This window comes from Vanellus vanellus (genome assembly GCF_965231255.1).
Source record: "Vanellus vanellus genome assembly, chromosome: 6".
NCBI classification, from domain to species: Eukaryota; Metazoa; Chordata; class Aves; order Charadriiformes; family Charadriidae; genus Vanellus; species Vanellus vanellus.
In genome coordinates this window covers 68,179,409-68,201,798 of record NC_138911.1, presented here as the reverse complement: position 1 = coordinate 68,201,798, position 22,390 = coordinate 68,179,409, and the positions used below count along the sequence as shown (strand labels likewise).

The following is a 22,390-nucleotide window of genomic DNA, read 5'->3' as shown; positions in this document are numbered from 1 at the left end:
TTTTATTTAAATTAAAATGTGGAAGAAGCTATAATTACTCTGAAGAGACGGAGGATATTCAGGCTAATAATTTAGAGCACTTAAATTATGTGTCGAGGCTCTGTGGCACCGTGAGGAGCTGCGTGCTGTGCTGCGTAGCTGGAGCCACCTGAAGCTTAGATGGTACAAATACCTCGTTCTGCGCCGGGAGCTTGCCGAAAGCTGCACTTAATGTTTTTGCTTACTGCAGCAAGTGCATTTATATTGCAGAGGAGCAGCTCTACGGATTTCTCAGGTGTCTGGGTTGAATTGCGAGCTAATAAATGATTAATCTAAATAGCGATGCGTATTTTCATTTGAAAGCTCTAATATGGCATCATGCTGGTGGGATTCAGGGCTGTTGCTGGGTACTCATAGTCCATCTCCTCTGGCAAAGCGGTTGGCTTTGCAACCTGCTACAAAGCAATTACCTGCTCTAAAATGCTCTGTTCTTTTGCCACAGTTCTTTAGCAAAACAGAAGAACGCAGGTAAACCTGGGATGAAAAATCTAAGCTCTGCCCTGTGTGAGATCCATGGTTTTACTTGCTAGCACTGTGTAATTTGGCCAAACTTGATAGAAATAAGACTCCCGTCTTTTCTGAGACAATGGAAGATCGGTGTTGAAATTGGCAAACCTCTTTTTTAATAAATGTGAAACCATGCTGATCCTAAACCCTCATAAAGGTGCTGGAAGTTTGGTCAGGTGTAATGCTGTAATGTCTCTGAGTTAAGACTGATGCTGAATTTGGTTTGATGCACACTTGCTATATTTTTAGGTATCCTAAAAGACTATTAGACTCTAGAAAGGAGCAGTAGATGACCTCTTTCCCATTTTTTCTTTCACTTCCCACCCAAGGAGCTGGTCGCAGAAAAGGAGCGAAACGGCTTGCTTACGGCAAAAATGCGAGAGCGCATCAACACGCTAGAAAAGGAGCACGGCACTTTTCAGAGTAAAATACATGTTAGCTACCAAGAATCTCAGCAGATGAAGATAAAGGTAAATGCTTTACCAAAACCGTTGGAGTTGACATTCATGCACAAGCAGATCAGCCTCTGCTTCAGCCGGGGTGCAGCATTTGTTTGCTCACGCAGAAATTGGCTTCGCTCGTTACCCTGAGCGGTGAATGCGGTGTGCTGGCAGCTGGTGGTATAACACATCTGCACGAGGATGGGAAACTTCGTGGCAGTTTCCTGACTTAAAGACAAAATATTCTCATCAGTGACTTTCGTAGTCTGTAAAAGACCAGTGCTCGCTAGGCAGCTGGTCTCTGATATCGTTATTTTTGCTTCATGGTATTCTGCTAAATGTTTTTCCATTGCAGTGTAAGATCTAATTGAAATACTCAACTTCAGAGAGCCACTAATGCTGTTCATCACTTACCAGCTGATAAATTTCACTTTTTAATTTATAGTTCAGAGTGACAACATAGCATAATATTCAAGAAATGTCATTGCCTGTCAGAGTGTTTTGCTGAAAATATTTGAAGGACAGACACTTGTGGTTTTGTTTTTTTAAGACATTGTTACTGTCTCCTGGTGTTGCGTTGTAATGGAGTGACCTCAGAAGAGTTTGTTTCATCAGATTAAGAAGTTTGACTTTAAGTTTTCTAAGAAAAATGGTCCCTCTTATACCAGCTTGACTGGTACTTAGATTTGACATTCTAGTATTTTTTTTTTTCCCCTATGTAACTGTCACAGCATTGAGCCCAACATGTGAATTTTCCAGTTTTAATACCGCATCTTCTGTCTCGGCACTTCGGAGAGTAGCATCTCTGCGGTTTTAGAGCAGAACTACATTCTCCAGAGCAGCAACGGTTTCCTTTGAACCTATATAGACAACTGCATAACGAGGGGGTCTTAGCGCTGGCTGGGGAGGGTGAAGGAGGTCTGGGCGCAACCGGGTGGCTTTTGCAAACGCTGGTGGTGAAGGCAAAGCTGGAGAAAGGATGCACAGAGGAACCAGGGCTCTGGGTCTGCTCCCCCTGCTGATGTGCTGGAGCATTGCAGAGAAGCTGAAACTGTTGCCAAAGCTTCCAGTTTTATGGGGCTTGTGGCCCCGCTTCTGTTGGGATCTTGTATATCTATTGGCATGAAAAAAAAGGGGGGAGGAGGAATGGACAGACAGGCCAAAAGAACCCCCCAACAAACGTCCAAGGACCACTTTGTTACACGTGGTGGTGCCAAGCTGGAGGTGGCTGCCCTGCACCGGGCTGCTGTCTGCTGCTGTGGTTGTTATGCAAACATTTTACATAAAAAATGAAAAAAAAAAAAAAAAATCCTCATTGGTGAGTCAGCCATTTGAAGAAACTGGGTCTTGGAAATGGTGTCAGCTGTATCGACGAACTGGCACTGGTAGAAGAAGGAGGTATTATAGGTGTACGTGCCGGAGGATTTTCAAAGTGGGCTGTTGGGCTGTGAGACCAGCTGTGATGTCATCTACGTATGCAGAGTCCATATTTTTTCCTTCGAATCCTGTCTTTTGGGTTTGTTTGCGCTATTCTGAAGCAGCTTCAGGTTCTCAGGGCTTCTTCCTGCCTCAGTTTGGAACTATGTTGAAAATGCAATCAAAAGATATTCTTGCTTAAGTAAAGGATCTATTTCATAACTTGGCTTCAGGATATTAGATGAGGATTGGCCTTTTGCAGTTCACATGCTATAATCTATGTATTGTTAGTTATTTTATACTTTTTCTCCTTTTGTTTAAAGGCTTTGTGGACTTGTAATGCTAATTCATGGTGCATTTATTTTATTTCCCTTTGGAAAAGTAATTTATTGATATGCAGTTATTGACAAGTATCTAAAGTTATACAGCTGAGCAATTGGTATCCTACGGGTACTACTTGTGTACTATTTAAAAATAAAAAATTGTCTTGATGCACAGTTGGTACACTGGTATAAAAAAGAAACTGGTGCTTTTATTTGAGCAAGAGGGTCTGAGTTGCACAATTTAATTGAAGAGTGGGTGTGTGAAGAAGGAATTAAAGCTACCGCCTTTCAAAAAATCCACTTAGTTTTATTTACTTAAAACTATGGTGATATCTCATCTACTGTTGTAAGTTATTGGATTTTTACTTCTTGTTAGTTTAATCTTTTTTTAGAATTGATTTTTTTTTTTTTTCCCCCTCATCAGTTCCAGCAACTCCGTGAGCAGATGGAGGCAGAAATAAGCCACCTGAAGCAGGAAAACGGTATCCTGAGAGATGCTGTCAGTACTTCTACCAATCAAATGGAGAGCAAGTATGTTAGCAGCTACGCGGAGCTTCGTGTGGTTTTAAGCCTTCCCTGAGGAGTTGTGCTGGCTTCTGCTCCTTTCGTTTCCATCTCTTTGGCTGTCTCTGAATTTGCGGTTACACTCAGAACACAGTTATTTCGGGCTGGGGAGGCAGCTATTTGTATTTGCATCGAGCCAAGGCTTTCAAAACAGATCACTGTCTTTTATCAATTTGAAGCCTGAGCTTTTAGAGAGTGGGTGCTGAGGCTCTCGCAGAAAGAAATGCAGAAGTGCTCAGCCACAGTCGGTGTTTTTGGCAGGGTATGTATCCTTTCCCCTGGGGCTTCAGGAGAGGTGCTGATGCTGGCCTCTTGGGAGAGCAACAGCTGGAAACTTACAAATCCGTCTTGCGATAAGGAAAAAAAAAAAAAGTAAAATAAAATTGACACCCTGCAGTTAGTGGTACCGCTGGGATGGCACTTGGATTTATCCGCCGACGTTGCGAACTTTTGGAGAAACAAAAAGGCATCTCAAGGTTTTGTCGTTTGTGAGTTATGACTTGAGCTGCCCCTGAGCTGGCGGAGAGGACTGTATGTATCGTGGTGAAAGCTGAGTCAGACGGGTGAATTGTTGCCAGTGAGCTTCTGCCTATGGAAAGCAAAACCGACACTTTATATGCTCTCAGATATTTGATTTGTTACTGTTGGAGACTAGAATGTCAAAACCACTGTCAGGACTTACAAAGGGCTCCGTATCTTGCTTTTCGGGCTGTGCTGTTCTTGCAGAGATGCTGCTTCTGTGTGGCCCTTTCTGTTAGCAGCTTCTGCACTGCCGAGCGCAGCTCGGCGGAGGCACATTCTGCTCCCTGCACGTAGTTCGCTGGGGCAGGTCACTATGACGAGCACTGGGAGAAGGGTACCGGTACTCTGATTTTAGAGGTGCCCTGTTTGTAGAAATAAAGCATCGTTATCTCTTAGTTACCTTGAAAAACCCTTAATTCAGGCAAACTTAAGGTACAGATGAAAATAAATTTTTTATTTGCTTAGACATAAAGGGGAGCCTTTTAAAATTCTTCCCTTGGGCTACAGAAATGCATCTCTTCTCCCTAAGTGAGAGAGTGCATCGAATACCTTCATAAGTTAATAGATAAGTCAAGGGCAGGAGGCAACGTATAGCCTGAAGACATGCGTGCAGTGAGCACTCCGGGAGGAATAGTCTCGAGTAAGTTTGAGATCAATAATCTTTTATGGGAAGAGGAAAGGAATGTGAATCTAAATGTGAAACCTTTCCTTATGCTGAGTCTCTTTAGTTTATATAAGCCTGTCCAAATTATGCCCATCAGCTTGCAAACCTTTTAAAGGAACCGATGCTTGTGGCTTATAGCTGACCTTTTGTTTCTGACTCCGTGGGTTGTTGCTGCTGTGCTGATGGCCGAGAGTACCTGACCCTCATCCCTTTCCTAGGTTGAAGCCGGGAGGGGGGTGTGGGGGGGGACGGGACACCCCAACCCACCCAGTACAGCCCTCTGGTTGTAAATATAGGATTTGGTGTTGATATTTGAGTAGTTGTTGTTATGGCCTATACTTCTTGTGAAAAAAAGCTGTGAAAATGGTTATTTTTAGGCAGTCGGCTGAGCTGAACAAACTGCGCCAGGATTATGCTAGGCTGGTGAACGAGCTGGGAGAGAAGAGCTCTAAGCTGCAGCAAGAGGAGCTCCAGAAGAAGAACGCAGAGCAAGCGGTTGCTCAGCTAAAGGTGACTTGGGTTCTCTGTGCCTGTCGAGGCTTTATTTGAGCCAAGTTGTGAGTCGGGCAGGATGTGAGGTGTGTGAGAATCGCTTCAGCTGTTTCCCTGGTCAGGAAATCTCTCTGTCATCTTTATATGTGCAAGTATCTATTTTCAGATAGGCTGAGCCAGCCTGTGGGCTTATTTAATGTTTTTATTCATTGCTCTGGGTTTTGAGTGATTACGAACCTCCCTGTGGAGTGAAACTTACCCTTCCAGGTAAATATCTTTAAAAAGCTTAACTGGTGGTATTGAACTTTGCTTTCTACGAGCGTACAATTCCAGCAAGATTTCATATTTTGGAGTAGTTCATCCAGACAGAATTGTCCTTGTGTGACTTTTTTTATTTATTTCTATTTTTCATTTTGTTTGAAACTACATGCTTTTGCTTAGATGTATGTTTAGATTTTAAAATATACTTTTTTAAGAGTTAGTGTGTAAATGGACTGGCTTCTGGATGCCCCTCTCTCCTTTTCTTTGGAAGAAAAGATCTTTTGTATTAATTTTTTTTTTTTTCAGGAGAGAAAGGTGGTGTTTATGATTGAGAATGCCAATCCAGAGCTCATTACTTTTTTCATATTTGCGGTTAAGTCTTAGTTACCAGAAGTTCTCCCACCTCTAGCCCTTGCAGGTGGAGAGTTGGTATCTGGAGTTGAGACCTGTTTTAATTACTAGATGCAGATTTATGTGATGCGTGGCTAGTCTGGCTTCTAGTGTTAATTTTGAACTTGCAGGGCAAAGATGCTACACTTTCATATTACCGAAACCATCCTGTTAAGAGCCTGTAATGAAATCCTGTTCACAATTTGCCTTTCAAATTAATAGGCTAAACTGCTCTGGGAGGAGGATTACAGGGCACTCTGTCTCTCAGATGTGCCCTAATGGAAACGAGAAACAATTTTATTTTATTGCCATATGTTTTGGGAATAGCACCGAAGAGAAGTACTCTGAATGTTTCAAAACTAAATTAAAGGTTAGCCTTCTTTTCATCAAATCTCTCTTCAACGTGAAGGTCCAGCAGCAGGAGGCAGAGAGGAGATGGGAAGAAATCCAGGCTTATCTCAGGAAAAGAACAGCAGAACACGAAGCAGCACAACAAGGCACGTATCGCAAAATTCCCAAATAACGCGTACCACAGTGATTCGGCTGTTGCCGTTTGTAAAAAGGGGCGTTATTGAGTAAACGGCTTAAATAAAGCTTAGGTGAAGTCAGTACTGCTTCGGCACCCTGGGGGGACAGGACGTGGGGACAGCAGTTAGTTTGAATGCTGCTGAGAGCTGAGCCTTGGCTTGGCGGAATGAGGCTTCCGTTCAGCCTCCCCGTTTACAGGGAAAGTTATTTCCCCCACAGTTAAGTATTTACCTCTGAATTAAAATCCTGACGTTTCTGCTACAGATGTGCAGAATAAGCTTGTGGCCAAAGACAATGAAATCCAGAGCTTGCACAGTAAACTTACTGATACAATGGTGTCAAAACAGCAGCTGGAGCAGCGGATGTTGCAGTTAATGGAGGCTGAGCAAAAGAGAGCGACTGCGGAGGACTCCATGCAAATGCAGGTGCAGGTAGTGTTGCTCACGTGTCTTAAGGGTTTGGGTTTTTCCTCCCACTTTGTGCCTATGGAAATGCAGTAATAGCCTTGAAATGCCGCTTTAGTAAAGCGTTTCCCATTCAGCGGGAAATAAAATAAAGAATGAAGGAAACTGCGTGCCAGTCTGTATCATCTGGCAACTGACGAAGTGAGACCACGTGTGTGGTGCTGTGAGGAGGTCTGGGGCTATCTCAGACCTGAGAAGCACTCCGGGCAAGTCAGGAAAATGTGCTGACCCAGGCAATTTCCCAAGCTGTGAAATGACGCTATGGTCTGGGGAACACCCTGGAAGAGCAGCCGTGTACCTTTGATGTTTGAGCTCTTCTGGAGTGATGTCTGTTCTCCTGGCATCAAGTGGTGACAGGCAGTGTGGATGTGCCTCTCGAGGGCTTCAGGGAAACCAAGTTGTGTACGGTGGGACAGGGAATATTTTTCTTTTGATCCAGGACAGGTTCTTATGCTTCCACTCAAACTGGTTGATCTTAGTGGGGAGAAAAATAGCGTCTTTTGAAAAGCGTCTGACATGTAAATGCTGAACTGTTTTTACTAACGTAATCATGGCTAAGAGCTAATCCTAGGAAAAGTTGACTAGCTGCAGATCTCAGCCTGCTTTTCTTTCTGTGCTCTCTTACAAGGAGCTGATAGAGCAGAATGATGCTTTGAATGCTCAGCTTCAGAAGTTTCATTCACAAATGGCAGCCCAGGTACAGCATGTTCTCAGACTTTCTTTTGTAGTCTTGAATTGTGAACTTTTGTTAAAAATCAGATTATTTTTTTTTTTTTTTTGTAGCTGGCTATGAGATATGTAATGCTTAAAGCAAAGACTTGTTAGCATTCTCTTTCCTAATGTTTCTCAAACCGGTTTAAAACTTAAGCTTCTGCTGTCCTTTTTGGGGAAAAAAAAATCAATTATATCTTCCTGTAGCAGCTTCCATTTATAACCAAAGGGTATAATACCTTTCTGAATGTTTTTTTTTTTTTTTCTGTAGTTTTGCATGTGTACAATTCTGTCTTGTGGTTCTTCGGTCTTTTTGCAGTCCTCCTGTGAACGGCCTGATCATGCTTTTCCCTTGTGCATTGGGTTGAGAAACAGTGTCTTACCGTAGCTCCCATATAAAGCTGTTCGTTCATTCCAGTAGTGATTTCTGTGCAGAAGAAAAAAGAAAAAAAAAACCAACCAACAAACAAACACCCCCAAACCAGAAGCTGTACCTGCACAATGCCTTTCTCAATTCTTTTAATCTCTGAAATTTTAGTTTGACTAGTTTCTTTGAGAAGTGATTTCTGTGGTCTGAATAAAACGTCAAAGTCACTGAAGCTGCTTCCCTGTTGGGTCAGAGAAATCGGCTCACGGAGACCGTAACTTCTGTGGGCGCAAGTGGAGGTTGTTCCTCTGCTGCGTTTTTAATCATGGACGTGCTTGATGTAGTTTCAGTCTGATGTTGAATTTAACCAAAATGTGACGTCTGGCTTTGCTTGAAGAGCTTTGTGCTTTAACCCTTTGGGTGGGGAGAGTAGGGACGAAAGAGACGGTCGGGATTTACAGCGTCTTTGTGACCTACTCCTTTCATCCAGCCCTTTAAAAGGGCTTTGAAAATAAATCCTTAGGGAAGCTTTACTTTTGTGCTCTGGGTTAGACAAGGAGGCTGTTGGAAGGAGATGTGGGCTTTCCCCGTGAGCCCCACCGGCCATGAAAATGCAGGGCTGTTTTTCCATCAGGGACAGGGGCTGTGAAAATAGCGCTTTGAGGAGGGCTGGATACTGCTCTGGACATGGGGGTTGGTGAAACTGTTCTGGTCATTAAGGAGACCCTCTGGGATGGAAACTATTTGTTCCCTTTGATTTTTTTTTTTTTTTTTAATAATTTTTTTCTCTGATGCTGTTCTCTATGATATGATCCAGATAAGGCAGTATAGCATTTACCATAGGGTCCCGTGGGCAAAAGCTCTGCGACATCCAGGATTGTGGGGGAGGGTAAGGCTGGATAAGGAGAGCCATGTATCTGAAGCACAAATGAACATGGAACTTCTCTCAGCCGCTACCAAACTGGATGTGAAACAATCTGCAGAGGTCCCTCAATGCCTTTATAACCAGTGGGATGGGTCTCTCCTGCCCCGTTGTGGGTGACCACGTAGGAATAGGCTTTTCTGGGGGGGAAGAAAAATGCCACTTGCTGGTTTTACGCTGCTATTTCCGTTCCTAACACAAGTCCTCGTGCCCTATACAAGGTTTTATTTTTTTTAAATTCTTTGAGTGGTTTGTCAGCAGAATGTCCCATAAAGCCCTTTAATCCTTGGGAGACAAGCGCTGGTGATCCCCATGGCTTGTTTGAATCTGATAAAGGGCAAATAAGACGGTTCAGTTTTTCTCTTCGTATTGCCTTAGGACAACGCAGAAGGGACATTAGTCTGTGCTGGGATTCCTTCAGTGTTCCGTAGCCAGGAAATAGTTGGAATCGTCCTGTGCCAGTTTAAAATAACTAGACAAATCTTACAAATGCTATTCCTGGCTCACTGTAGATGATGATTCTTTGACTTGCTTTACTTTCAGCTATTTTTTTTTTTTTTTTTTTTCTCTTCCCTCTGCAGACCTCAGCTTCAGTCCTGGCAGAAGAACTACACAAAGTGTGAGTGTTCCTTTCCTCTGGTATTTGGGAGGTGTTACTGGCTTTTAACGCATGCCACCTTTCGTCCACGCACGTGCAGTGCGTGTAGGAGGGACCGGTGAAGGAAACGTTGCTGTCTATGCTTTTAACTTCTCACCATGAGATTGACTTTAAGAGCTGGGAAACTGCTTCCTGCGGATTTCCCTTCCGTGTCTGGCCTCAGGTTTGGAGCCCGTTGTACGTGGCCCTCTGCTACACAGAAAGCAACGTCTGCTCTCGTGTTTGCCACTGCCGATGTGCAGGGTTCAGTGCGGCGTGCAGGAATGTGCGTGACCATGAGAATTGTTAATATTTGGGCTGTATGGCTGTGCCAGGAGATTTCTCCCTTTGGGAGATGGTGTAGTTGTTGTGTTTCAGAGCTAGAGAATGTCCCATAAATTTTTGGCAAGCAAAGAACATTTAAAACGGATGGAAAAGCTTTTGGACCCAAAGTGTATTGTCAGCAGGATTTAGAGTAGGAATTGGACTTAAGGGCCAGCGTGTATCTTGTGTTTAGCCTGATGCTTTGTGTACCACTTTCATCCAAGACCTTTTAGTACTGATATTTAATCATTTCTCACTTGTGCAGGATTGCGGAAAAGGACAAACAGATAAAGCAGATGGAGGACTCATTAGGCAATGAACACGCCAATTTAACCAGCAAGGAGGAAGAGCTCAAGGTATAATAAAAGCATGTGTAAATGCCAGCTGATGCAGGGAGAGGCTCATCGGCTGCACGTACAAAATGAAGCCTGCCAGGCTGCTGCCTTTGGATCTAGAACCAGCTCTTTTGGCTACAAGTCTCCCGATTTTGCTCTTCTAGGCAAGGCCAATGCCTGATGCTGAGAAGCCGTCGATAAGAAAACTTGAAGTTTTTCCTTGCTGTAACCTCTAGACTCCTTCAGAGAGTGACCTGAAGTGCTTTGCACTGAAGAGTGAACTTACCTGAAATACCGTCTCTATGCAAAGTGCAAATATATTTCTTTTTCTCCTTCCTTCAGGTCTTACAAAATATGAACCTATCCCTGAAATCAGAAGTACAGAAGTTACAGGCTCTGACAAATGAACAGGTAAAATAATTGTCCGTTAAATATTTAATTTCACTCTCTACCCTCTGCTTATTTTGTGATAAATGCAAATGCAGATACATTGGTTTAAGCGAGCTGTGCTTAAGCACGTTAAAGGTGTGAGATTACAGAATCGGGCTAATACGTGATTCCCTGGAGTTCTTAGAGCTGGTGGCAGGCTTACTTCTTACCCTCCCTTCTCCACCAGCGAAATCTGTTTCTTACTTGGATATCCAAGTTACTGAATCAGTAAGTTTGCTTGCGAGGTTTAGATTCGCAGGCATGCCGAGCGCAGGACACTTCACAGGAGTGAACACAACCCCGCCTGAATATGCAGTCATGGCATTTGCATACAAGGGCCATAAGCATCCCTCTAAAAAAAACCCAAAAGCACACAAAAACCCCCGCCTCACCATAGGCATCTTTTTAGAATCAAACAAAACGCTGTCCTTGGGTTACCGCTATGCGGTTTGTTCGTTACAGAGGTGGAAGTGAAGTGTTTAACTAGAGATAAGCCTGGTTGTCAAATGAATCTCTTGGAGTTCTTCTTCCCTTTGCGTAATTGCATGCTTGCCTGGTATATATGGGTGTTTTAAAAGTGCATGAAGACAAGCTCACCCCTTTCACTCTTGCTGGTGAGTCATGTGCTGAGAGGCCAAATGACTTGTTCTAGCTTTTTAATATTGTGGAATGAAAGGTCGATTGAATCATGTGATGTATCCTAAGTCTATGTTAATCCTCTTTATATCTAGGCTGCTGCTGCACATGAGCTGGAAAGGATGCAGAAAAGGTAAATAGCTCTGGGATGTGATAAACAATGTTTGTCAGTCTTTTATGTTCTTTTGAATTGATGCTTTTTGTAAGAATTGGATGAGAAAACATATTTAACTGCTCTGCTGTATCTCAGCATTCACATCAAAGATGACAAAATAAGAACTCTTGAAGATCAGCTTCGAGAAGAACTTGCTCAGATTTCAAACACAAAAGAAGAATTCAAGGTAAGATACAAAATTGCTATCCTTGTGCTTATTTACAGGAAGATTTCCGGGCTGTGGAGGTTATGGAGCAGTTCATACAATTGAACGTTGATTTGTAAAATAGAACTGACTTTTGAGCGTTAAGGTAAATTATAGTACTCCGTTTGCAAGGCAGGAGCGGTGTGGGATGTCGCAGTAGTAGCGGCAGACTGCGTAGCAGAGTAGGAGAGAGGGTAACACAAGTTACATGCAGTGTCTGCAGTTGTGAACAGTGACGTCTTTCAAATCTGGAAGAGGAGGTGGTTCAGTAAAAGCTATTGCGGTTTTCCTGCATTCTCCCTTCTAATATGACTTCCAGGACATTGGTGTGAGTCTTTATTGCTTGGGTTATCGTGCTGTCAGGTCTTTTTCTTTTTTTTCTTTTTTCTGTCGAGGTAGGTGTAAAAATGCTTATTTTTCTCCTGCTGCCTTCCAAATTGTTTCTCATAAGGCTGCAGCTAAATTGCTAAGGCTTTTAGTTCTGACATCTGGGGCCTGCAGAGCAAAGCTGGTACTGGTTTCTAGATGGTGTATGCAGAGAGCAACTTAATGCCTCCTTGCCCTCTGCCACCTTAGGCTTTTTTTTTTTTTTCTGAACCTCAGCTATTTGAAACAGACCTGCTTCCCAAGAAGGGTGATAACTCCCATCTTTTTAAATCCTTGAAAGCCCCTGTTTGGGTACTGCTGCTCTTCTGATGTTTGTGGTGGAAGGCCGCTCACTCTGAATCTCCTCATGTCAAGCTGGTGGGTTTGCTAGTGAGGAACGGAGCGGGTGGGTAGTGGGGGACGCGGCATGCTTTTGTAGGGGGAAACTGGGCCTCATCGGTCTGCTGGAGCTCTTTGAAGGTGTTAGCAAGCAGGTAGTAAACTTGGATCAGATATTAAAGTGGCACTTTCAAAAGACTTTGAGAGTTCCTTGCAAGGCTCTGTAGTTTCTCTAAGCTGCCAGAGAACAAGAGGGAAGAAGTTTCCTCAATTAATAGAATGGGAAACAGTACGATTTTAGTGGATTTTCATAATAAAGCCATCAACTGAATCTTCAGTGAAGTGTGTGCTGGGTAACGGGCGCATAAACAGTCTGGAAAGGGGAGTGGGAAGAGGTGGCAGGCTTGAGGAAGTCAACAGCTCTCAAGGTAGTGACACTCTCAGGGCTGTCCGGGTGGTGGAACACTTTAAAACGTCAGATGAAGTGGCAAAAATGAATATGAGGAGGAGTAATCTGAATTTCCTGTAGAGCGATGGTTACTGTAGTAACTGTTACCCAGGAAAAAGGCCTTCGAGGTGGTGTGCATGGTTATGTGCCGAAATCGACTCAGTGCTAAGGAATAGTAAAAATCACCTGGAGGCAATCCTGGCAGTTCTTGGGAGGTAAATAGGGAACTGAACACCGATTGTCATCATCACGACACTGTGGAAATGCATAGTGCGCTCTCAGCATGAACATTGTGTGCCCTTCTAGTCTCTTTTTCCTCCTGTCTTTGATCCCAAACGTAAGCCAGACCAGCTCTGTACTAAATGCTTCCACCTAAGGAAGTGCTTCTTTTTTTCCCCATGCACACGAAAGAGAGAACAACCAGGTTCAAAACAGAGTAATTCTTTTAATTCTCACCATTGCTGTCCTTTCCTGCTTTTGTTGTCCCTGTAAGGCTTTGGGTCTGAAGCATAGATCACGTGTCCTGCTCTTTACTTTTGTAAAGCGCCTAGCAAGTCTTTAAAAAGACTTTGTAAAATAAAAAGCAGTAACAGAGGAGGATTTTTAAAATATACGAGGAATCTAGACGGGCAGCCTGTCTGTTAAGGGCTGCTGCGGGACTACTGGAGGGAAGACAAGGTCTGCGGTGTGGCTCTTTGTCTTCCCGGTTTGCCTCTTTCCAGCCTGCAGTTGGACCAAAGCGTGGGAGCTGTGCAGACCGCTCTGCTGGTTCCTGGCTGTGCATCCGCAGCGTTAAGGCAGCTGCAGAGAACTAGAGGGGTGATCCTAGACCATTTGCTTCGCCAGATGAGTGCTTTGTAAGAGGCAGCTATCAAACCTTGACATGGTGCGGATACTGCTTTAGGAGGAAAACGCAGTTTCTCTCGCACTGGGTACTGTCTGATCCCCTGCCAGGGAATGAAGATGGTAACAGCTGAATTTCTCACAGGAACATAAGGACAAAAGTAGTATTATAGAAAAGCAAGAAAAAAAGGGGAAAGGACTCTTTGTAGTCTTGTAGCTTCCAAAGAACTCGCTGGAATGGCTTCTGTGCTATTTAATTACCTCATTGCCAAAATGAAAATGCTGTAGTTAAGGTTTGCAGTTCTGAACTGGTGTAACGTTTAAATTCCATTCTAGGTTCTCAAGGATCAAAACACAACTCTGCAAGCTGAAGTTCAGAAGCTGCAGACTCTCCTTTCTGAGCAGGTATAGCCAGTGTTCACTGAGATTGTATCAGATATCATCTTTTTAACTTAAGTATTTTTTTTTAAGCTGGCCCTAGGCTGAGCTGGTTGGGGTCAAAGCCTGTTGCTTTTTAGGTATTTGCTCTTCCACAGAGGGTTCAAGTAAGGCAGTTGTGGCTGTCTTCTAGACCTAGTCAAGAGTGTCCAAAGAAAATGTTGATTTTTTTTTTTTTTTTATTTTTTTCCTCCCTGGAAGAATGCTAGCTTAACACAAGCAAAAACGTATTTCTGCAACCCCTCCCAGTTTTAATGGCGGTTTTCAGGAATTAAAAAAAAATCCCATGAGCAGCTGGCCCTTCCAGGGGAGAGGGCTCTTACTGGGCTGTGGGGAGACCAGAGTAAGGTTGTTACCCTACCTGTTTTATTCCATCCTGAAATGAATTCTCAAACCAGTAGTAACCAAAGAGCAGACCCATGGAATGGAAAAACTATTTGCATCGTGATGTCTTTTGTCCCTCCTCTTCTGTATTTTTGCCTGAGGCATACCTGCTGCACCCAGTCTGACTGGTACTCACGCAGGATGCTGCAGGTTCAACGCTGTTGTGTTGCTCAGCCCCATCTCCTTTGCCAGTGTTCCCTGGGAGAGCTCTTGTGAACACCCCTGACTTTGTACCACTGTGGAATGAGAAAACTTCCTGAAACACTGGAAAAAGACTTGCAGGACAGGAAACTTATTTCCTTTCCTGCACTGGCATCTGCTAGCCAGCAGCTCCCTTTCTTCTGGCAGAGATACGGATTTGCGGCCTTATTCCCCTGGGTCTGGCTGATTTGCTGTCCTGTCTGAAATAGCGGGGCTGATTTCTTGGTAGCTGGCTTATGTTTCTCGCGTGGTCACTCACGATGTGGTGGTGTTGAGAAACCATAAATGTTCTGCTGAGTGAGCTTCAGGTGGAGCTTGTGGTTTCGATAAGTGCTCAAAAGAGGCAGATTTTTGAGGTACTGAGCTGGCTGCTAGGGATTAGATGCTGCACAGTGCTTGGCATGCTTGATGGTCCCTAGGTTCACTGGGATCCTGTGTCCCACAGCATCTTGTTGCCAGAACTCCTGTAGTCCATCAGTGTCAAATCATAAAGGGGATTGGGCTGGATCTGTGCTTCCTCTGAAAGATTGAAGGCTGCACGAGGAAGTGGTGGAATCCCCATCCCTGGAGGTATTTAAAAGACGGGTAGCCCTGGTGCTGAGGGACATGGTTTCGTGGTGGTTTTGGCAGTGTTAGGTCGATGGTTGGATTTGATGATCTTAAAGATCCCTTCCAACCTAGATGATTCTGATTGACATCTTTTCAGCATCACTATTAGGTACAAGTGCTATGAGGACATTCTGCCCCTGTTTTATGTGGTAATTAAGGTTCTGGTTAAGTTGATGCTCTCCAGTTATTTCTGTTTTTAGAATCCCAAACCATTATTGAACCAATTAATGATCACCCTATTGTGTTTTTTATAGGCGAACAAAGACTTGTTAGAGCAGATGGAAAGAAGGTAAGAAACTTTTTTTTTTTTTCTTCTGAATTGGAGGCTAAAATAAAGATCCAGTTTGGTTGGCAACAGGGTTACTGTTGATAGCTAAACTGCCTTCAAAAGTTAACTCTCTTTTTCCTAATACTTTTGATTTCTCAGCGTGAGAGAGAGGGATGATAAAATCAAGACAGTTGAAGAGCTGCTTGAGGCAGGACTCATACAGGTGGCTAATAAAGAGGAGGAGCTAAAGGTAAAATCTCTCATATGATCTTTTTATGGGGAAGTAGACATTAAGTGCTCTTGTGCACAGCGTTTGAGTGCTCATAGTGGAGTCTGAGACTTGAATAGGAAAAGCATCTCATGGAGACAAGGTTAAAACCTTTTTGGTATGATAGACTAAGCATGAGCATTAATGGCGTACAGTAAGTGCTTCTCTTTGCTTGGTCTAGAGCAGATTTTGCTAGGATGTTTTCCTGGTGTCTTTTGGAATAAAGTGAATACTTCTCCAGAGCTGTATGTTTGGCCTAATCTGCAACAAATCTGTTTTTAGGAAAAGGTGTTCTGTAATAACTTGGTAATATGGGCCTCTTGCATCTTTTTGCTTCGTTGGTAATCTGAAGGGTTAAATGGATTATAAACTAGTGATGCTTCTGGGGTGATGCTAAAGGTGTTTCCTGTTTGTAAAGAAGCTAATGGTGAGAAATCTGGAATGCCCGTACAAAAATCCCTGTCTGTTTTCAACTGGGTTTTGCTGGAAGGCTGTGTCCTATCTACCTGGGTGTAGCCGAGACAGTGCTCACTTTTCTTAATGTCCCTAAATTCCAGGTGCATCACCGAGACCCCTGTACGGGGGAGGGGTTGCACACTAGCAAACTGTCAGGTTACTAAACAGCCAAAGATGTAAGCACATCACCTTGATGTTTCCCTGGCCTCCAGCTTCCTACAGATAGAAGTCCACTCCGAGTTGTCCGTAATGAATAATTAGTCCATTGAATACTTCAGCTCCAACTGCTGCAGAGGGGTTCTCTTTCAGGCTTTCAAAGTCTTTCACTTGTTCTAAAAGAAATGACTTTTCTATCAAGCTTAACACTTCTTCCCCAGCAAATGTGTCTTTCATTATCTGTGTGTCTGCTTTCAAAGGCACTGCGAACGGAAAATTCATCCTTGAGAAAAGAACTTCAAAGTCTGCAAATTCAGCAATCGGAGCAGGTAGTACTTTTTTCATCTAAAACTTTTATTACACCTAAACTAAATCTAAAAGAATCTTGCTGTGGTTGCAAAAGTCAAGGGAAAAAGGTGAGGATGTCTTTGAAGCCTGTTGGCAAAGCATCCTATTTTCTTCCAGCGCTGGTCTGGAAGCCGGTACTCCTGTCAAATACTTCCTCTGCATAAGTGTCAGAAACGTGGCAGATGTAAAGGTTCCAATTCAGTGGTGGTTCTGGGTTGGTTTGAGTTTGCCACGTACCGAAATGGCTGTAGGTTGCTTTGTTTCTCAGCAGCCTAGTGCGGCAAGCGTGGCTGCGCGCAGCTCATACTTCATTATGCACATTTGAGCTTTCTAATGTTAATCCCCACTTACGCAGGTGTGACCTAGCCCACTTCTGTTCATGTCTGTTTTGGACATTTCTGTTTATTACCATTTTTTATGTGCTTGGTGCCAATTGGGAATTGCCTTTCCTTGACGTCCAGCTCTACTTGGACAGCTCAGGAGAGCACTTAGTTTCTAGAAAATTATTTATGGGAAAGGAGAAGCACAGTAACCGTGGCAAGGTGTGCAGTAGTGCCAATATAAAAAAGTTCGCTGGTCAGATGCTGGTCCTGAACCTCAGCCTCTCCTGGTAAAGATGGTGTGGGTTTGCTTTTGTTTTCCTGGAACTTGCAGCAGACTTTGTGTTATTGGTTTGCTGGGAACTGGAGACCAACAGCTAATTTTCTCAGGAGCGGCCAGATAGATAAAATCCTTAGGCTGCTACATAGTTTACCCAGTGCCAGAGAGCTGAAGCTCTCTACTCCGTACCCCTCAACACTGGCAGATTGGTTTGCTCTTTTCTGTTTTTCTAATTTGAAGTTCTGTTTTTGAACAGGTTTCCTTCCAATCACTGGTGGAAGAACTCCAGAAAGTGTAAGTTACTGGACACATTTAATTTCTGATTGTTACTTCTTTCTATTTTTATTCCATGACTACAAGTGTTTTGCTTCCTTGAAATGATTCGCTTTTAACTGAGTGAAGTATATGTGTGTGGCAGGAAGCGTTATCACTTTAGAAACATGTCACGTCAGATCAATACCTTTTGAAAATCCAGTTGCTTCTCTGCTAAGCAATTAACTTCATAAGCCTAACTTTGACTAGACGAGGAGTTGCACTGAATTGCCAGATAATTTTTCTTCTTCGGTAGGCACTCCAGAAGGAGTGAGCTTGTTCGCTCTGTGTGTGCATTTGGAGTTGATAAATACTTTGCTGGAATGTCCAGTGAAGGCTAAAGTTAAGTGTGCGTCATTCCAGGGACTATTGATGCCTTAATTTGCATTTGTAGACAGTAATAGTATCTATTTAGCATGAGAACTACTGGTTATATAAAGCCAGCTTGTTCTGCGCTATTCCTAGTTTTATTCCTCCTATTTGTTTCTCCTGCTTGTTCTATCTGGATTTGGGATTGCGGTGAGAGATGGCACCCCGCGATAGCGGGAGGTCCCACTGTGGATTCCAGAAGCTGGCAATGTGACGTGGTGGCAGCCCCAAAACTTGCGCGTTTGCTCAAGCAGCGCAGTTCAGCCAGCTGATGTTGTTCCTCTGCTCTTTTTAAGGATCCATGAGAAGGATGGAAAAATAAAATCAGTGGAAGAACTCCTACAAGCTGAAATCCTTAAAGTAGCAAGCAAGGAGAAGACTGTTCAGGTATCTCTCTCTGCCATACCTACTTTCCTCTCTGTGTCTATGCCACTGACTACCATTTATTCGTTACTGCATGGCATTCTATAGTGATGAATTTGTAGCATCCATTTTTGTGGCGTTTTTGTGTTTCCATTGTCCAATCCTGTCTGTTTTGTCATTGAAAAGGCTTTGACACAGGAAATAGAGGTTCTGAAAGAAGAAGTAGGAAATTCCCAGCTTGAGATGGAAAAACAGGTAAAATACCTTAGTCCCAGAAGTGTGAAACAGCCTTGCCTTGGATGCGCTGCTCACTCATTTCTGTTCTAGTGCGGTGTCTTTCCCTGGTGAATGTCATTGGGTAAGGGAACTCTTAAGGGTAGAGCTACACTATTCTTGGATATAAAGTCATAAATACGTAGTATAACTACTGCTGTCCTTTGGAAACCACATTCCTCTGGATGCCCGGGCTTTTTGGACTTTTAATATGAAATTTGGCAAGAATTGCTATAACTTAAAGCATTGTGGCATTAGCTCTGCCTGGGCATATTGCATGTTGTCCCTGTAGTAAACACGAAACCTTGGGACATCCTTTGAGTCTGGCACCTCGAAAATCTCACGTGCTGAAGGTGCTTCTCCTTTTGTTGGCCTTTCTGCGTTGCTAGAACAATACTACTGGCCCAAATAGCATTTGGTTTCCAGGTAGACCTAAGACTGTTTCCTTTCCAGCATCCAAAGAAAGCCTGTCTTGGCAGCGTAAGTTTTACTCTAGCTGTCAGGAATGCAGAAATGGAGGAGTACTGGCTTTTTTGGCGTGATTGCTGTCTAGCATCCGAAACAATGGCAACCCCCGTTTCCTTAGGGAGCCCATTCTGCAGGCAGCTTAATCCATCGTGCTGTCAGGAAGTTTGCTTGCTTGTTTGTGTGGGGCGTGTGGGTTGGTTTTGGGTTGTTTTTTGTTTTTTTTTTTTTGTTTTTTTTTTTTTTTTTTTTGGTCTGCACTTTTTTCAGCTAGCTGCATTCCAACATGTCACCCTCTTTTTTTCTTCTTTCCTTAGTGTGGAAGTTTTCATCCTTTTTAGGCAAAGCTTCATAGAATGTGTTTCCGTCTTGGGCTTTTGCTCCAAAGCAAATTCCCAGGAACTGGAGGAATTATTTGTGTGTGTTTCCTTCCCTGGAGCTGACACAGCCCAGAATGAGATGCAGTTTAGAGTTGCTGTCTCTGGAAAGCTGCCTGTGAGGGATGCTTGCTCCAAAGGTGGTGTATATGCAGCTTTTGGTATCCTGCAAGCAGAATAGAGGTTTTTGGGAATGTGGAAAGTCCTGCCGTGTTGTGATAGAGGACTAACTAAGCCGTTTGGACAGCTGGTGTGTATGCAGATAGCCACTGTCAGGCTTCTATACAAAATTCAAAGGGAATATTCCCACTAAATCTTGTTTCTTCAATCCACGTTCAGCCTTAAAGTGGGAATTTAAGGGAGTGCTGACGTTGCAGAGAACATCTAAAAAGCACTTGTTTGTGCGAAGGTCTAAATGACCAAGGATGATCTCTGATTTGAGCTGCAGTTGCTGGTGAGATGGTTGTCATCATCAGTGTCTGCTTCTTCCTTTGTCTCTCGTGGTGCTCCAGCGGGCCTGCTTGTGTTCCCATCTGCACTGTTTTCATTTCTGCTCTGGAAGTCACATTTTAAACGTGGAGAAAGTATATAGCGGAGACACTTGGCTTCTCATAATGTATTTTCCCACAAAAAAAAAAAGACAGCATGTTTATGCTTATATAACTGTGACAAATAGCGCCTATTTTAATAATGTCTAATGGCTTTTTCCTGTTTCTCCCTAGAGCAGTTTATAGCATTTATGTGTCTCTTCCGTGTGCGTTGAACTGAAGTACTGATTATTTTCTTTAGGTGTCGATTACATCACAAGTCAAAGAACTTCAGACTCTGTAAGTACGGTTGTTAACATGTCTGATCTGCCCTGTGCACCCCATGCTTCCCTGCTCCAGGGAGGTTAACGTTTTTTTAAGTTAAAAAGTTCTTGCCTGGTGTCTGTACTCTGCATGAGGTGATGCAGCCTATTAACACTGGTCTTGGTAGACGCGTGTCCTTATTAGAAATACCTGGTCCTGTCTGGGACAGCAAACGAGGTGAAGTGCTGCATGGCTTCACGAGTCCCAGTTTAACTACGAGGGATTAAATTCAAGTCGGGATGATGGAAGGATGTAGGCAAGGCGCTATGGCAAACTTACTTTGGTGCAATATCTGTGCTGGAGCTGGGTGGGCAAGTGAGAATTGAGCCGGCACGGTCGTCAGTCCCTTGTGTCCCCAGCTGGGGAGGGGGAAGGAAGTATTTTTAGTTGAGGAGAGCACACGTGTGTGAGATCCCTGCAATGTACGTCGGCGCAGAATTTGTCTGCTTTCGCTTAATGAGCAGTACCATTGATCAAGGGCATCTCCTGCTAACCCAGACTGAAGAGGAAGTGTTCACACATTGATTTTTAGCAGGTGAATTGAGTTTGTGCCTTTGATCACATACGCTGCTTTTGTTACGTGCTGCAAAGCGTAGGCTGTCTCTTTTTCAGATGGATAAAAAAGCAAGGGTTTATGCTGTGTGTCTGTGTGTGTTTAATGGTACAGGTTGAAGGGGAAGGAAAAGCAGGTGAAAACCATGGAGGCCTTATTGGAAGAGAAGGAGAAAGAGATTGTTAAGAAAGGAGAATGGCTGCAGGTAAGCTTCCTTGGTATTCTAAAGGGAAATAAGTTCTGTTGCAGTATTTCTGGCTGTGGAAAAGTTACATTTACCTTCTAAACTTGCTTTTTTTTTTTTCTTCTTCTTTGTTTTGTCCAAAGGGTCAGAAGGATACAATTGCACAATTAACCAGTAAAGTTCAGGAGTTAGAACAACAGAACCTGCAACACCTCCAACAGGTATGGGCTGCAGAGCAGATATGGTTGAGGAGTGCTGCTCAGTTGAACTGGAAGACGTTGGTTTTCTTTTCTACCTCTCAAAAAGGGTTTGCATTGGCTTCAACCTACAGAGCTATTTTAAATCCTGCTTGACTAAACTGGTAGTCTACAGTTCCGAGAGCCCCCTAGTTCAACTGTTTTCATCCAAAACAGGCTTTACACGGATAACAAGTTCTGAGAGCTCTTCTTTAACCTGGATGATATAATGCATAACGAGTAGCTTTGGTGGTCTGAAAACTTTGAAGCTCATGGACAGAATTGTAGCCGAGTTTGTAGTACCATAGGTTCATAGGTACCTCCTTGCCAGACCGAAGTAGCGTCTCTGGAGGGCTATGGTCATGGAGGAGCTCTTGCTGTAACTGAAGGTAGCAACTCCTCTTGAAGTGGTCAGGCTTTGCTGTGATTTCTTCCTGCCTTCGCCTGTTGCAGAAGTTGCAACTGACTGGAATATTTTGGCTTTTGATTTCCCTCACTGGACTTGAGAACAGGGAATGGGACATCCTTGAAGCCAGGTGTTACTTAATGGAAGAGTTTTTCCGATCAGGTGGTATGCTGGCTCAGTTTGGATTTTTGTCAATGATAGAGGGGAGAAACTGAGTTGCACTCTTATTTTGGGTGGATGTCTAGACAGGCATTTATCCCAGGGGGAAGGTGGAATGAAGAGAAACTGGCTGACATGAAGTTTGGGATGCTTGGTGTAAGCTGTGCTTCTAAAATCTGTTATGTGTTTAGATATTCTTGGAGCGATGTCCGATGCAAAATTCCTGGTATTTCTTTGGCAAGTATCTTGCAAGCTGTGTGGTGCCCTGCTCATCCAAAGAGTTGCTGTTAATTTTGAAAGCTTTACCGTGCCATAAAAATGAGGTTGGGAATTGCTTTGTTTTTCAGGTACCTGCTGCATCCCAAGTCCAAGACTTGGAGAGCCTGTGAGTATCTTTCGTAGCAGTTTCCCGAGCGCCTGCTGATAATATGCATTCGGTGCTGGCATTTATCGGGAATTGGAATGTATGAATTGGTTTCAAGAATTTTATGGGCTTTGCTAAAATAAGCTGTTAGTGCCGATGGACGTACACCAGCCCGCGTGTCTGCTGCCGTGTGTAATAGCAAGCGTCTGGCGTCGCTGCCTGCCGTGCCTAAGTAGCAGCGCTCATTCGCTTTGCAAAAGCGAACGATCACCCAGGGCTCTGCGCACTGGCGAGATCGCTGCTACTTCTTGTGTCTGCTGATAATTTCTCCTTCTGTTTAGCGTCTTTAAAAGACTGTGGATTTAAGTGCCTGTGGCCGAGTCGGTAAAAGCAATGAACAGATAGTTTGCCGTTTTCAGTCGGA

The 22,390-nt window shown here is 43.6% G+C and overlaps 1 protein-coding gene across 4 annotated transcripts in view; it reads left to right on the top strand.

The window, feature by feature from the left end:
• The window catches only part of KTN1 (kinectin 1), a 78,086-nt gene that overhangs the window by 34,644 nt on the left and 21,052 nt on the right, over nt 1–22,390 (top strand). For 3 of the 4 annotated variants that reach the window (XM_082484805.1, XM_082484804.1, XM_082484802.1), the window contains exons 7-28: nt 876–1,016; nt 3,150–3,256; nt 4,853–4,985; nt 6,028–6,115; nt 6,411–6,577; nt 7,239–7,307; nt 9,192–9,229; nt 9,837–9,927; nt 10,249–10,317; nt 11,067–11,104; nt 11,222–11,312; nt 13,663–13,731; nt 15,213–15,247; nt 15,386–15,476; nt 16,367–16,435; nt 17,311–17,348; nt 18,032–18,122; nt 18,285–18,353; nt 20,003–20,040; nt 20,732–20,822; nt 20,945–21,022; nt 21,950–21,987. In XM_082484805.1, the coding sequence (XP_082340931.1) occupies nt 876–1,016; nt 3,150–3,256; nt 4,853–4,985; nt 6,028–6,115; nt 6,411–6,577; nt 7,239–7,307; nt 9,192–9,229; nt 9,837–9,927; nt 10,249–10,317; nt 11,067–11,104; nt 11,222–11,312; nt 13,663–13,731; nt 15,213–15,247; nt 15,386–15,476; nt 16,367–16,435; nt 17,311–17,348; nt 18,032–18,122; nt 18,285–18,353; nt 20,003–20,040; nt 20,732–20,822; nt 20,945–21,022; nt 21,950–21,987 (1,739 nt within the window). The remainder of the gene's footprint in view (nt 1–875; nt 1,017–3,149; nt 3,257–4,852; nt 4,986–6,027; nt 6,116–6,410; nt 6,578–7,238; nt 7,308–9,191; nt 9,230–9,836; nt 9,928–10,248; nt 10,318–11,066; nt 11,105–11,221; nt 11,313–13,662; nt 13,732–15,212; nt 15,248–15,385; nt 15,477–16,366; nt 16,436–17,310; nt 17,349–18,031; nt 18,123–18,284; nt 18,354–20,002; nt 20,041–20,731; nt 20,823–20,944; nt 21,023–21,949; nt 21,988–22,390) is intronic. The other variant, XM_082484803.1, reaches the window with a different exon arrangement.